The sequence below is a fragment of the Rosa rugosa genome, chromosome 2 (genome assembly GCF_958449725.1).
Source record: "Rosa rugosa chromosome 2, drRosRugo1.1, whole genome shotgun sequence".
In the NCBI taxonomy this organism is placed as follows: Eukaryota; Viridiplantae; Streptophyta; class Magnoliopsida; order Rosales; family Rosaceae; genus Rosa; species Rosa rugosa.
The window spans coordinates 42,481,387-42,496,365 of record NC_084821.1 but is presented as its reverse complement, the minus strand read 5'-3'; the positions used below and the strand labels follow the sequence as shown (position 1 = coordinate 42,496,365).

The following is a 14,979-nucleotide window of genomic DNA, read 5'->3' as shown; positions in this document are numbered from 1 at the left end:
AGTCTCAATCTCAGGCCGACCTGCCCATGACCATCGATGCAAGTCACCTTAAGGGTCTCCCATCTTTTTCCGGTGAGCTCACATGTTTTCTTTATTGATTTGACGTTATCTCATCGACATCCACTCGCCGTCTCTCTCCATTTATTCCGCGTGCCTCTTGGAGTTACATCATACGTCGTCGTACTCGACCTTGACTCCCCAAAGACCCCAATAAAGTAAGTAAATTGCGTCATTCCAACACCAACAAAACGACGACGTACGCGTCTACGTACTTGCTTCGAGTCGGGGTAAAAAGGATCACGGACCCAAAACACCCGGTGGAGGAGATAAACAAAACAAAACCCAACCCTCCCAAAAAGTGTTCTGTTTCTCTTCAAAAAATTTGAATTCAAATCCAGAAAATCCGAAACTCTTTGATTTTCATGGAAATTTCCTCAGTTCCGATCAGTTCTTGCTCCAAAGAGCACCAGAAAATCTACCGGGAGTGGTTTCAGTTAGCAGATTCAGGTACAGTGCATCACTGCTCACATATTCTCTTCCATTTTTTTTTTTCCTTTAAGCTTGAAGATCGTTCTTGTTCTTGAGAAATTGAGCGAGTGTAGAAATAAAAAAAAAAATCTGTGGATTTGGTTTTCACTTGTTCAGATAATGATGGCCGCATTACGGGGAGTGATGCTATTAAGTTCTTCGGCATGTCCAATCTGTCTCGGCAAGATCTCAAGCAGGTTAGCTTCGATTGCGTCAAGTTTATGTGAATTGATTTTTACCGAGCAGTTAGTTTTTCAGTTTCTTGAGTAATTTAGTACTGTTTGTGTTTTGATGGATTTGTTTGGAATATATAGATTAGTGTTAGTTGAGTTAAAGATCCTCAATTTTGTTCCTTTGAGGAATGCAACTTCTTGTTACGTTTTGACGCGAAATAAGAGCAATTGAAGTTGGCTTCGAGTTGTGCATACTAGATTCAAGCTTAAGATTGATCTCTACCACAGATTTTAATATTTACTAAGGAGGCAAAGACCCCTATTTGGTTTCAAAGATCAATCTCATTTTCTGTTCTAGAGGCTTCTGTTTTCTTATTTGGTTTCCTTTTACTAAGGTGTGGGCGATTACCGATTCAAAGAGGCAGGGTTTTCTTGGTTTCACTGAGTTCATTACTGCCATGCAGGTATTTTTATTAGTGTTAGTCTAATTCAATGGACTGCAACATCCTATAGTTTGATGTTTAAGAATCTGACGTATTGTTACTTGTTTCATTTGTAGCTAGTTTCTCTTGCACAAGCTGGACATGAGATTACAAATGATTTATTGACCAGCAATGGTGGGTTGCTTTAGTTTTGTTTTGTTTTGTGATGTATGCTTTGGAGTGGTATAAGTATAACCACTTGTTTAAGCTGACAACCTGTAGTGTATGTTTTTCTTTTTCCCTTACAAATTGTAGTGGATGCTTATACGTGTGCTATGGATGTGTTGTATTATTTTCTTGGTATGGCCAAGTAATTTGAATTTTGTAATGTTTACCTTTTTCAGCAGACTTGGAGAACTTGAAACCTCCTGTCATGGAGGGGTTGGATGTGTTATTAGCGGTATATATGCTACAATCTTATTTATTGTATCCTGCTTTATGCTTCTTTTTTTTTCTATATTAAATTGATCTCTTCTACTTAAATACTTCATTTAATTGATTTCTCTACTTAAATACTTCATTCAGAAAAAAAAGCGTTCGAACAAGACAAATGAGAACGAAGTAAACGGTGAGGACCCTCTCAACCTATAAGTGAGACTTGTATTTGTACTTTTCGGTGTTGAATATGCATTTACTAATAACCAGTGATGCAGGTACTCCTGTGGTGCAACAATCACCTTCAGCACTTTGGTTTTCTTCAAAATCAGCAAAAAAGGTATTAGTAGTTTCTCGGAAAGAAAGACTTTTGACACCACCTAATATTCTTTCTATTGTCCTTTGCTTTATTCAAATTTTCTTAGTTAATAAATTGAATTTAAGTTTTCATAATACGTGTTGTTGACCTTGTATCTATTACTTGGTATGCTAGTCTCTCCAAATCTTGAAGATTTTCCAAAAGACCTAGGTTTTGACCATAACATTTTCAATGGAAAATGCAACTGCTTTGGATCAATTACACTTTGTAGCACGACTGCTGCAGGAGCCTGTCGTGCCTAGTGGAAAAGAAAAGGAGAGGAGAAGCTTATATAGTTCAGTTTCAAGAGTGTTTTTACTTATGCTTGATATTAGTTGACATAAAAGAATGCTGCTAATAATTTCACCATTTTAAACTAGCCGAACATGTTTGGGGAGTACTCTTTTGGTGGCAGAGTTGAGGCTAAACTTTCTTGTGCTCATGGATTGCAATTCTGTAGTATTGTTACTATAATTTAGTTTGCTGATATCATATATGGATTGACAATAACCACTTGTCAATTCTTTGGCATTTTCATAGGTTCCGCTCTCTGCTGTAACATCAATTGTTGATGGGTTGAAGAGATTATATATCCAGAAGCTGAAGCCATTAGAAGTTACTTACCGGTTTAATGATTTTGTATCTCCATTACTGGTGAGTGAGCAATATTCTTATATCAGTTTTTTTTTTTTTTGAAAAAAAAAAATAATACCTGCTTTGCTTTCTGTTCTTTCTTGAGATTAAATACTTAGTCACTCTTGAATCTTAATTAAGTTTTTTTGGTACCCATATTTGTAGTAACATTTAGGTCATACCATTGATTGTAGGTTACTGTATATACCATAATGATCAATTAATGTTTCTTTGTTGATTTTGCAGACAAACAGTGATTTTGATGCCAAACCCATGGTTATGCTTTTGGGTCAATACTCCACTGGGAAAACAACATTTATTAAACATTTGCTTAAAACTAGTTATCCAGGCAAGTAGTTTGTGTTCAAGTGCGTGTTTGCATAGTTTTTTGTGTTTGTGTCTTGCGCAGAACAGATTTTGATCTTTTTGCATATCTTATTGCATGTCACCTTTGACAGGAGCTCACATTGGTCCTGAGCCTACAACAGATAGATTTGTTGTTGTTATGGTAATCTCAAATTTATCTCCTTTTGTTCTGTTCCTAGTAGTCTTATATTACACAGCAATAGAATATTACTTTTATCTGTTCTATATGGTTTCCTGCATGTTTAAAAGTTATCAAACACTTGAGCTCTATTCAGAGTCGGTAGCAATTTTAGAAACTAAACTATGATTACAATTCCAATATTTCTTTCAGTTGTTATAAAGTTTTTGGTGTACTGGTGATGGGTTAATTTCTGCTTTTAATATGCTTCGTCTGTTTTGTTACAAATACCTATCCTTATCAGAGTAAAATTGTAAAGTTTGGTTGTTGGGATTTACCTTGTACTAGAATTTCATGTCTTATTTGAAATGCAGTCTTTCTTCTCAGGTTTTGAATTTATTGGTGATACATTTGTCAAGAAATCTCTGGCTTTGAATATATAGTCGTAGACTTGGACCCAATTGATTAGGTTTTAATGTTTGATCAAATCATTGTACCGATGCTTTTCTAAAACATGGAGGGCAGTTTGGGTTGGCTCCAGTTTTTTTTTCCTTGGTTTACTATTCTATAAACTATTTTGTCAAGATTACTCTTGTTATCTGTAGTTTTAGTGGGTCTGTTTCACAATCATCTCTATTATTCCTGTTGGTTATCATGGCAACAGGAATAATCTTAGCAGTATGTTTCTCTCCTTTACTTTTTATACTGGTTCCTTTTCTGTAGTAAATATCAAACGGGTTTATTGCATGCAAAATGACTTTTCAGCACACCCATCTGCTTTCGCACCTCGCATACAAATTTGAGGTTTTCATTTTGCTCAATGTATCCCCCAAAATCTCTCCAAACTAATTAATTTTTGTTCTGAATTATTATTGCAATATGCTTTTCAATTCTGTTTTTCTTTCTCAAATTGATATTGTTTGCTTGATGATTTTAATTCCCTGTAGTCTGGACCTGATGAAAGAAGTGTTCCTGGGAATACTATTGCGGTGCAAGCTGACATGCCATTTAGTGGTCTCACATCTTTTGGAACATCATTCTTGTCAAAGTTTGAGTGTTCCCAAATGCCACATTCTGTAAGTTATCTTTCCATAATCACTATGGAATAAGTTTCCATTGAAACACCGAAACTTACTCTTTTGTATCCATAGTTGTTGGAGCACATCACATTTGTAGATACTCCTGGCGTTTTATCTGGAGAGAAGCAACGAACCCAACGAGCCTATGATTTTACTGGAGTAACTTCATGGTTCGCTTCAAAGTGTGACCTCATTCTACTTTTGTTTGATCCTCACAAACTTGATGTGAGTGATGAGTTCAAGCGTGTGATTTCATCTTTGCGTGGTCATGACGATAAGATCCGCGTTGTACTCAATAAGGCAGATCAAATCGATACCCAACAAGTAAGCATATACCAGACATGGTTGCCTCGTCAGTATTCTACATAATACACATCTATTGAGGGTATTGACTAGGTCATTTGATGTTGCAATGGATCTTGTTATTCTTCTTATGCAGTTAATGAGGGTTTATGGAGCATTGATGTGGTCCCTCGGAAAGGTTCTGAATACTCCTGAGGTCATGCGAGTTTATATTGGGTAGCCTATCCATCAATATGTATTCAATTGAATTTTTTGTGAACTCAGTTGATCGAGTCTTAGTAATGTTAAGAGTCGTTTGTGCATAATATCTTGATAGTATTTCTCTAATTCACATCAAGTGTCCCATAGCACTTGATTCATTCTTCTAAGGAAGCTAATTTCTGTTTTGCAGATCATTCAATGACAAACCTGTAAATGAGGCTGCTTCTGGTCCAGTAGGGAAAGAACTCTTTGAGAGAGAACAAGAGGATCTTCTTTCTGACTTGAAGGATATTCCTAAGAAGTCTTGTGATCGCCGGGTGAGTTTGTAGCCTTTATTTTATCAACGTAGTTTCTTCACCATGTTGAACTCAGGTTAATGAACTATTGATTTGCATTTTAATTATTTCTTTAGCTATTGAATATTTCTGCAAGATCCCTATTGGAGTGATTATGTCATTTATTTTCACAGATCAATGAATTTGTTAAGCGTGCCAGAGCTGCCAAGATACATGCTTACATTATTAGCCATTTGAGAAAAGAGATGCCTGCTTTGATTGGGAAAGCCAAGACTCAAAAGAAACTTACAGATAATTTGGAAGATGAGTTTAAAAAGGTAATATTCATTACCTCCTTCTGTACCTCCATTCAGTACCATATGTATGTTTTCACACTTTACATGCCATACAGGTTCAAAGGGAATTTCATCTACCTCCAGGGGATTTTCCGAATGTTGAGCAATTCAGGGAGGCCTTAAGTGGTTACAGCTTTGACAATTTTGAGAAATTGAAGCCTAGTATGATAAAAGCAGTTGACGACATGCTGGGTTATGATATCCCAGAGCTTTTGAAGAATTTCAGAAATCCATACGACTAATGGGTGTTGGAATTCTTAGAAGTTTCTTGAACTAAAGCTGCTTTGAAGCGTACATGTTGAAAGGAGGATTGCTCTTCTTGAGCGTCTTGGTTACTGCTGTAATTGAATATGATTCAGGCCTTCAGCCCTTACTGTAGTCTTTTCCCGAGTTTAGATCGATGTCATTGTAGAATATTCATAGGCTCTTTATTTTGTAATGCCAATTTTTGTTTTCGGGGGAACACTCAAGGGACGGAGGGCTGAGAAAGGTGGGAGTTGTTATTTTGTTACAATGTATTCATTCCTCACAAACAATTATGATGTAACGAAGGCAATGTAACACAAAACATTGTTGTTTCCTACAATTATTACAAACCCTTGTGGATTATAATTAGTTAAGCATCCGTGCCCTAGCAAGTGTTTAATTCAATTGGAAGTACCGGTTGTAGATTTCTTTAGCTTCTTCACTAAATCTCATTTCAATTGCCCTTCTTTACTAGGTAATCGATAGTATATACGTTAGCTTTCTAAAAAAATGGGACATCGATAACCTAGGTAATCGTTTCAATTGCCCTTCTTTACTGTTATTGAGACATCGATCAGAATCAAATAGTTAAACGATTCAGAGGTGATGGCAAAGATCAAGGAAAGTTATTTATTTTTCTTAGGGCTAAATACTAGTTAGTACCCTGTGGTTTAGGTCCAAAATCAATTCAGTCCCTGGACTTCTAATTTCATCAAAAACACCCCTGCACTTTCAATTTTGATCTAATAGGTCCAATTCGTTAATATTCTGTTATGGGTTCAAGTTATAGTTGGATTATTTGTTGAAAAACTATTTATTTTTAATAGTAGGACTCACTCCTAAATTGACTATGCAGACCACCTCGACACCACATCATAAAACATAGGCCTTATATGAGCCACATTAACAAGTTAAATAACTCAATTGTCGGAAAACTAACAAATTAGACCTATTAGATCAAAATTGAAAGTGCAGGGGTGTTTTTGATGAAATTGGAAGTTCAGGGACTGAATTGATTTTGGACCTAAACCACAGGGTAGTAATTTGTATTTAGCCCTTTTTCTTAACACACTTTTTCAATGAGAAAATTTATATACACCCCCTTAATTACTTAGTGCACACTCCTTATATTTTTTGTTTGTTTTATTTTTTCATCAAATTTTCATCTAGGGTGGTTCTAGTTAGACCTCCAAATTTGATATTTGGACCTCCAATTTTTTTTCAGTTATTAATTGACTTTGTCAACTTATATGAAAATACAAATAAAGACAAAGAGAGAAAAATGAAAAATTAAGTAAATAAATAAATACTCTTCTTACCTCCTCCAACCAAATATAACATTCAATTTTAAAAAAAATTTCCCGATATTTCCTTATATTGCCTATATAGTTTTATAATTTACTTAAAACAATTAAGTAAAAATAATAATTTCTATACATGGCCTATCATTTATTACAAAGGTAAATTCAAAACAATCTGATTTGAAATTTTCTTAAACTAAATTAATTTGATATTATAATATAGTTATTACTCGATCTTCCAACCCAATACCCTTGAAATAATTCTTTTAACAAATTCAAAGGGGTTCCAACAACATATCAATATCGAGAACCAACAATCTGATTAATTTTGGTGGAGGAGAGACCTACTCATAAGAGAGCAATGTCATGTGATTTTGATTCATTTTTCTTCTCGTGGTTGAAGATAGAGATAAAAAGTAGAATAACAGATTGTTGTATCTCATGTTCAAGGGCATTTTGGTAAAAATAAGAAGGTCTACTTAGCTTTTCAAGTATTCTAAAAAGTAAATTAGAGGTGTACTAAGTATGGGAGGTCTAGATAGCAAATTTGGAGGTCCAACTAGAACCACCATTTCATCTATGCCCCTTCTCATTGATAAATAATTTTTTAAAAAATAACATAAAGAAGAACCCACAAAACTAAAGTAAGAAAAAAATGCTTCATATATCAAAATACAAAGGAAAATTTTCAGTTTACTACCCTGTGGTTTGCACTCAACATCATGTTAATCCCTGCTCTTTCAATTTGATCAGCAACACCCCCATGCTTTCAATTTCAATCAGCCGTGCCCAAATTTTTCCGAGACATCCAAATCAGATGTTAAGTGGTGAGCTGGTAGGACAAAGTCAGCGAGTGGGCCCACAGAAAGGGGTAAACTCGACATTCCACTTAATTTCCACCCAAATTCATAACATCAGGAAATTTCCAGTTTTCCACTCAAACCAAATAAAAAAAATTACAATTAACAACTATAAATTTAAGCTTGCTAATCATCTCAGACCAAACAAAAAAGCTATTATTAGATCAATTATGCAACATAATTGGAACAAGAAGAGATAGAGAGAAATGGGTGGGATTGCTATGATATATATGGGCTTTGGCAGAAAGACTCAGAGCCAAGAAGGTGCAGAAGAACATATGGTAAAAAGTGGAGGTGTTCAAATGAAGCATACCCAGATTTCAAGTACTGTGAGAGGCATGTACACCAAGCGAATTGCCTAATAGTAGACTTCTTCCCATCTTCTCCAATTGATGAGTTCTGAAACAAGACCTATAACTTTCTTATGAAAGAAATACCCAGATTTCAAGTACTGTTAGAGGCATATACACCAAGCAATTCTCATGAACCAACCAGGAACAAATTGAGTTTCAAAAATTTGAATTGAGGTATACGGTAAAGAACCCATTTTAGGTGTAGAAGATGGCTATATCTCACAAAATTCAAGCAACCCAAATCCAAATGAACAGCACAGAGAATAAAAGTGTTCAATTTCCTTTCGATTGAAGGACACACATCGAGAGAAATCCTTGAACTCAATAGCAATTCACGACCAACAAAAATAACCCAATAACAATTACCCAAATCAAGCAATTACCGCCATGAAAAAACCAGAAACAAAATGATCCAAGTGGAAGTCGGAGTCGCTCGAACCTGAGTTTCTCGGTTCCGTCATCTTCATCGGAGTCGGAGTCGGCGAATGAACCGTAGAGAAATTAAAGACACAATCTTTGCTAACCCAAATCAACGACAATTGACAAATAAGGCTTTGGAACGTCTCACCAAGTTGAAAGAGTTGACTCTTCTGGAGGCAGAAAGGATATTGAGAAGTGCACTAGAAAGAGCTCTAATAGATTAGAAATCTTTTTCAAATCCGGGCGTGCAACGCAGTGTGCAAGCTGAGCCGGCGCCCGCGGCGAAGAAGTTCGGCGAGATTGAAGAGGTGGAACAACCACACGACGAGGCGACGATCCGAGCTCAACAGATCTGGGTCGGAGGTCCGAGCTGCAGTTCGGTCTGGGTCGAAGATAGATGCAGGGCAGGGCTTGTCGTGGAGGAGCCAAGATAAATTTGGGTTTTTTTGTTTTGTTTTGTTTTTTTTTTTGAGTTTGGGTGGAAATTAAGTGAAATGTCGAGTTTACCCCTTTATGTGGGCCCACTCGCTGACTTTGTCGCTGCTAGCTCACCACTTAACGTCTGATTTGGATGTCTCGGAAAAATTTGGGCACGGCTGATTGAAATTGAAAGCATGGGGGTGTTGCTGATCAAATTGAAAGAGCAGAGACTAACATGATGTTGAGTGCAAACCACAGGGTAGTAAGCTGAAATTTTTCCAAATACAAATATAAGGGCATGTTTGGTAAATTTTTTTGAAGGTGATTTTATAAAAACGATTTTTAGAAACAAAAACGAGAATACGAGATTGTATTAGAAGGGTTCCTATGTATTAAATAAATTTTATAGGTCTCCTATGTGTTAAATATACGAGATTTGCCGTAATGTAATAAAAAAATGGGTATCCGAAATTGTTGATTAGAAAGTCCTCAACTAAATGTTGATGGCACTCGAAATTCTGCATGGTAAAATTGGGGCTGGTGGAGTCATCAGAGACCACACTGGGAATTGGGTGATTGGCTTCCAAATTTACTTAGGGGTTGGTGAGATTCTGGAGGCTAAAGCTTGGGGTCTCTTTTATTGTCTGAAGTTAGCATCAAATCTGCACATCCATATGCTGGAAATTGAATCTGACTCTGCTGTTCTTGTCCAGTTAGTGCAACAGCAAAATTTTCCTACTCATCCTCTTGGATCTCTGCTCGCTGGATGCAGCAACTTTATGGCCACTATGCAGAATGTCCATCTCATGCACATCTTTCGTGAATGTAATATGACCGCGGATTCTTTGGCTAGATGCAGCATTGATCATGAGCCTGGCCTCATCACATTTATGGATCCTCCTATTCATGCTACTCATGCCTTCCTTGATGATCTTGCTACTGTAACTAGAACTAGGAGAATTGTCTCTTCTTAGCTTTTTCTTTGCTTTTGTTTAGGCCTTTTAGGTCCCGCTTGTAACAAAAAAACAACAAAAAAAAAGTCCTCAACTAGTCCTCATTAGAAGGGCTCCTATGTATTAAATAAAATTTAAGATATTTTTTTTTCCATTATTCTCATTTATTTAATGAGGATGGACATAGATGGTAGTAGGGGTGGGCACGAGACGAGATGAGCAGGGATGACCATGATCCCAAACCCAAACCCAATTCTATCAACAAGACGGGACGCGATGGGATTGTTTTTTTTTTTTTAAATTGATCCCGTCCCGTCCCATCCCTTTTTGGTTTCGGGTTCGTTTGGGATCATTAGGGATCAGCCCATTTTTAAATTTTCTAAATATAATATGTATAATTCAACTTAGCATCAAATCATAATGATCATTCAAAGTTCAAAATAATTAAACATCAACATATATGAGCAGTATCCATACAAAAACCATCAAACCAAACCTTATGACTTTAGAGCATCTTTAGCAAACTCTCTATTCTGGCTCCTTAGCTATTTTGGAGAGCATGTTTGGCTTTTGATATATTTTAGCAGCTGCACCAGACTCCTAAATGGCTCTTTATTATAACTTTTAGCTATCTCGTTCCTAAATATAGAGAGCGAGATGAAGCTTTCTATAAATTAATACATTCCTTTTGATTTATTTTATGTAATTTATAAATACATTTAAACTGTTTAATCTTCACTTAAAAAATAATATAAATTCAAAACTAGCTAAAATAGAGAGATACAGACGTATTTCTAAAGTGGCTAGCCAAAATAACTTTTTAGCTACTTTGGTTAAAATTTAACTCAAAAATGGTTAGCATTGCTAAAGTTGCTCTTACAAAACTTGAAAGAAGTTCAAATAAGTCAAGAAAATTGAGTAATTGGCAAATATAAATATTAAAAATTATCACAAACAACCTATCAAAAATTGACACATATTAAAAATTTAATTTAAATTATAAATATAATTATTTCGGGATGGGACGGGATAAGCTCGAGATTGAAATTACAATCCCAATCTAATCTCGAAGTATTCTGGACAGCGCGAGACCATCCCGATCACTAAAGAAAATTAATGATCCAGTCCTATATTGCTCGGGATGGGATGAGACGGGTTCGTGTTCAAATGCCCACCCCTAAATGGTAGTTTGAATAAAAAATGAGACAAAAAAATGTAAGGTGTGTGCATTAAGTAACCGAGTGGGTGCATACAATTTTTTTTTTTTTGATCATATGTTTGTGTGTGTATATATATTATATATTCATATATAATTTCACTTTTTAAATTTATTTACATTATACAAGTTATCCATAATACATTTTCAATGTAAATTTTTTTTTTTTTGGATACAATGGAGGCAAAAAGCCCAAACAAGAAAAGACAAACTAACCGAGATGGCTTTTTCTTAGGCTGTGTTAATATCAATTTCGGGTCGACCCTTCCCTTTTTCAGGCTTATACTTTATGGGCTTTTGCGTATTAAGGTCAGCTCGAAGGTACAATCCCCGGAGCTCAATTTAAACACACCACAAAGACCACGCGTCAACGCTCTTTGGTAAATTTTACCGCCCAATTTCATCTGTATGAACTCTTGGCAACATGATTGTTACTCTCAACTCTGGAATCGTTTTCTTTTTCAATATGAATTTTGAGATCGATTCACTATTTTTTTTTCTCTTGAAATGTTTGTCTTTGTGGAAGTGGGTGTGGGTGTTTATTGCACACCAGGTGTTCGATTAAATTCCCCTTAAGCTCTGTTTGGGGTTTTAGAATGGAATTATCGATTCAAAGACTTGCACTTAGCTGCTATTGAAATTTTGATGGGAAATTTACCTGATGTTCATAATTTTTATGGGCAAATTATACAGTTTTCGAATACCTGAAGTGGTGGGAACATGAGTATTGTGAAAGCTTTAGCTGCTGTAATAAGCTTTACCTTGTGTCTTTACTGTGCAGGGACAGTGGTGTTTGAGTTTCAGGAAGTACTAGAGCGAGAAGTTAACAATGTTGCCACAAGGGATTAAGAAAGCCGTGACGGATAATCCAAAGAAACTAGCCAACTTGATTGACCTGGTGAATCTTCCTTCAACACTGAGAGAGTTTGTGGGTCAGTCTCAGATTTCCCGTCTTGGATGTTTCGTGCGTGTCTGGTCGTACATCAAGGACAACAATCTCCAGGTTCTCCTTTAATTTCTGCTAAGTAACCTCTGTGTTCTAGAATCGGAATGCAATTAGATTTATCGTATGAAACAGAGATTTGTGATGTATCATCCTTTCTGTGTTGTTTTTTTTATAGAGCGGTTGATGTTTGCGATTATTTGATTGTAGCCTTGTAGGAAGCAGTTTCTTACTGTTTAATCTTTCGTATCAGTTTGGACTTATTGTTGGCATATTTCTTGTGAACTTTTCAAATGAAATGTGAGACAATATATTTGCTTTTACCTTGCCTTCATATACTTGGTCAGATTCTAACTCTGCAACTCAATTTCAATACTTGTGCAATGTAGACCTTTTTCTAATACTGACCAGAAGTCTTGGTGTGCTTGCATAGGATCCAAACAACAAGAATGTGGTCAACTGTGATGAGAAGTTGAAGAGTATTTTGTTGGGCAAGCCTCAAGTTGAGTTAGCTGAGCTTCCTGCATTGATCAAGCTCCATTTCCCCAAAGAGGTTAAATAACTTCTGCAATCCAAGTTAAGGTGCTTCTTTTCCCCTCACGTTAATCTTCTTGCTTTTTTTTTTCATGAGAAGTATTTATACTATTTCTAGGTACTTAAGATTGTAAGAAACTAGTTTATGAGTACTTGGGAGTCTAAGTCAACAGCTGTAATTTATGTTTCATTTAAAAATCCAACCCTTTCAGTTGCTATTTAATATGATTGTGTAGGATCATCCTGGTAATTTCAAAAGGTAATGTATTTTGTTCAAATCGCCAGTTCGTCTGCTAAATGAATAAAACTCCATGCCTGTTTTTGCTCTTCTCCTTCTGTGTGTTGTTGCATACTGTCTCACTCCTCAAAATGTTGACAAATTCAGATTGGGAAAAATGAATTATGTTTAGGTTAAATGGTGATAATTGCAAGGCACTACATAATATACTTGGATGTCTCATAGAAATTGAGCTAGACAAGTTTTAAATACATGATCTGCAACAATACCATTTGTTCTCTCTGTGGGGTGGAAGGCATCCCAAAATACATATTGATTTGCATCTGAACACGTAAATGGGTTTATCTTTGTACACATGTAACCCATCTCAAACAATCCTGTACCACAACAGGCTGTTGCTGCTTCTTCAAATCCTGTAAACAGGAAATTTATCACATTTTATTTAGCGTTAGCACACTGTAAGTGACATTACAATTAGAGTTAAAGCGAAAACATGAAAAAAACTCACCAAAGGATTCAGGGTTTTGTATGATATCCGAGAGAATATAGTATGGGTTTGCAAGCACAAGCTGGATTCCAACTAGTTCCCCGTTCAGTCTGTCAACTAATTCCTCCAACTTGTTATTGAAACTCCTAGCCGCATCATTGTACGTCTCAACACAATCACTCCCCAAAAGAAGATTTCTAGTTCTCTCCAATGGCAGACAACCCATTGGAGGAAGGCCGCCTAGAGATATCTTTCGAGCTCCAAGCTGGAAGAGCTCTGTGATGAAATTTCCAGCAATTTTTGCTAGAAAATTCTGGTACTCCTCTGTGGAATACTCCGATGATCTGTTTGATAATAGATAGTAGTTTTCTAGGAAATCATTAGTTCCTATACTCATTAAGTAAAGTGCTTCTCCCAGAATCTCGTTTGCTTCATCATTTCCTAGATAGATTCTGAGGTCCTGCTGGTATTCTTTGTAGTACTCCAATTCCTTCCAAAGAGGTATCACAGACTGCAAGTCCAGTTAGATGGCTGTAAATAAGACAAGCCTGTATACTCTTGATTTTAGTTTATTGTATTTAAACAGTAGTTTTATTTGAATAAATACAAAAGCATTAACAAAGTTGATCAAAATCAGAAGTCAAAATATAATTGAATCTCTGAATAATAGCGTGTCTGAAATAGGCATTTCTTTTCTTCTTTTCAATTTGTAGATGTGCTCATGCACCAGCGGGTATTGAATCCGCTATCTGACTCTTCCACGTCATACTTGAGGAGGAAGGAGATGTTATTTGGCCTAAAGTCATTTGCCTTGAGTATGCATACTAGATTGAGTGATAGTGTGACTTACTAGGACATCAGAAGTGGCATTATCATAACCAGTTCCTGCGGAGGCAAAGCAAACTCCAGTAGCAAAATCCTTAATGTTATAAAATGGATCCAAAAATGCAGGTATCAATGGCTTGATCCCAAAAGCTTCAGAAATGAAGTCTGGTGGAATCCTACCATTGGAAAATCTCCCTGTAGGCTGTCCACCATAGAAATCACGACCGTAGGGTGGAAAGTCGCTCTTTAGGATTGTCGATACCTGGTTATTGTTTCCTGCATCAACCGAAGAGTCTCCAAACACAATGATTGCCGGAACTCTTGCATACGCCCTAGAAATTTGCAGGAGGAAGTGGGTTAGGAGAAACCAATAAATTGCTTTAAATGCCATCTTTTGATTATTTTATATGGGATCTAACTCGACCACGGCAGGTTTAGAGTAGAAGTATTCTCTTGGTGATTGGAAAGCTGGTAAGAATTTGTCTAAAATGTAGTACGTGGAGAGGAGAGGAGGTTGATGAACTCTGATGAGACTATACTTCAAGTATAATACAGCTTGCGTGATGTGTTGTATGTGAGTAAATGTTGGAAGAGTTGGTTAAGGAAAATGGAGGCTTTTATTTTCATGTTATTACTTACCTAATTCCCAGCTGAACCGACGTGCACCAGATTATCGTGAGTATTAAGAGTGATCTTAATAAGAACAAAAGTCAAGTAGCTGAACCTACCTTTTCTTCTTAATTTGTTCATTCTCAACCCGCAATGCCTAAAGGAAGGTAAAAGTGTATTGTATAAGTAAAATATGCCAATCCCCTTCGCTTGAGTGATTCAAGTCGAGTCTTGAGATATGCAACAGAAAATTGACTTCTGGGAATAGTTTCGTCCGAAAATGCGTGTTAACATGGTAAGAATGGTGTGAAAGTGGTAAGAACAGTG

General features: G+C 36.2%; 3 protein-coding genes across 5 annotated transcripts; 2 read left to right on the top strand and 1 right to left on the bottom strand.

Moving 5' to 3' along the window:
- The first annotated feature begins 281 nt into the window (after window positions 1–281).
- LOC133734073 (EH domain-containing protein 1) lies at window positions 282–5,872 on the top strand. 2 transcript variants are annotated; one of them, XM_062161730.1, is made up of 16 exons: window positions 282–507; window positions 646–725; window positions 1,097–1,165; window positions 1,261–1,318; window positions 1,531–1,583; window positions 1,709–1,751; window positions 1,837–1,898; window positions 2,457–2,570; window positions 2,796–2,898; window positions 3,008–3,057; window positions 3,981–4,109; window positions 4,185–4,436; window positions 4,552–4,631; window positions 4,807–4,933; window positions 5,086–5,229; window positions 5,304–5,872. In XM_062161730.1, the coding sequence occupies exons 1-16, from the start codon at window positions 423–425 to the stop codon at window positions 5,487–5,489; spliced, it is 1,635 nt and encodes a 544-aa protein (XP_062017714.1). In that variant the 5' UTR covers window positions 282–422; the 3' UTR covers window positions 5,490–5,872. The 2 variants fall into 2 exon arrangements, with proteins under 2 accessions (XP_062017714.1, XP_062017713.1); XM_062161729.1 differs by having other exon boundaries at window positions 283–507; window positions 1,528–1,583.
- A 5,384-nt stretch (window positions 5,873–11,256) lies between these two features.
- On the top strand, window positions 11,257–12,822 carry LOC133727896 (upstream activation factor subunit UAF30). Of its 2 annotated transcripts, none has more exons than XM_062155310.1 (3): window positions 11,257–11,396; window positions 11,798–12,019; window positions 12,393–12,822. In XM_062155310.1, the coding sequence occupies exons 2-3, from the start codon at window positions 11,846–11,848 to the stop codon at window positions 12,519–12,521; spliced, it is 303 nt and encodes a 100-aa protein (XP_062011294.1). In that variant the 5' UTR covers window positions 11,257–11,396; window positions 11,798–11,845; the 3' UTR covers window positions 12,522–12,822. The 2 variants fall into 2 exon arrangements, with proteins under 2 accessions (XP_062011294.1, XP_062011293.1); XM_062155309.1 differs by having other exon boundaries at window positions 11,317–11,422.
- Window positions 12,568–14,666, bottom strand: LOC133732005 (GDSL esterase/lipase At4g26790-like). Its single transcript, XM_062159460.1, has 3 exons — window positions 14,069–14,666; window positions 13,240–13,729; window positions 12,568–13,144 (listed from the first exon to the last, which is right to left on the bottom strand). Exons 1-3 carry the CDS (start codon window positions 14,432–14,434, stop codon window positions 12,951–12,953), a joined length of 1,050 nt encoding a protein of 349 aa, XP_062015444.1. The 5' UTR covers window positions 14,435–14,666; the 3' UTR covers window positions 12,568–12,950.
- Window positions 14,667–14,979: the final 313 nt, after the last annotated feature.

Bases quoted from the DNA above. Each gene is read 5' to 3' on its own strand.
- LOC133734073 (XM_062161729.1), top strand. From the start codon at position 423: ATGGAAATTTCCTCAGTTCCGATCAGTTCTTGCTCCAAAGAGCACCAG. The intron at 1,319-1,527 runs GTGGGTTGCTTT...TACCTTTTTCAG, and splicing joins TGATTTATTGACCAGCAATG to CAGACTTGGAGAACTTGAAA. The intron at 4,437-4,551 runs GTAAGCATATAC...CTTCTTATGCAG, and splicing joins ATCAAATCGATACCCAACAA to TTAATGAGGGTTTATGGAGC.
- LOC133727896 (XM_062155310.1), top strand. From the start codon at position 11,846: ATGTTGCCACAAGGGATTAAGAAAGCCGTGACGGATAATCCAAAGAAA. The intron at 12,020-12,392 runs GTTCTCCTTTAA...GTGCTTGCATAG, and splicing joins TCAAGGACAACAATCTCCAG to GATCCAAACAACAAGAATGT.
- LOC133732005 (XM_062159460.1), bottom strand. From the start codon at position 14,434: ATGGCATTTAAAGCAATTTATTGGTTTCTCCTAACCCACTTCCTCCTG. The intron at 13,730-14,068 runs GTAAGTCACACT...CTGGACTTGCAG, and splicing joins ATGCCACTTCTGATGTCCTA to TCTGTGATACCTCTTTGGAA. The intron at 13,145-13,239 runs GTGAGTTTTTTT...TCCTGTTTACAG, and splicing joins ACAAAACCCTGAATCCTTTG to GATTTGAAGAAGCAGCAACA.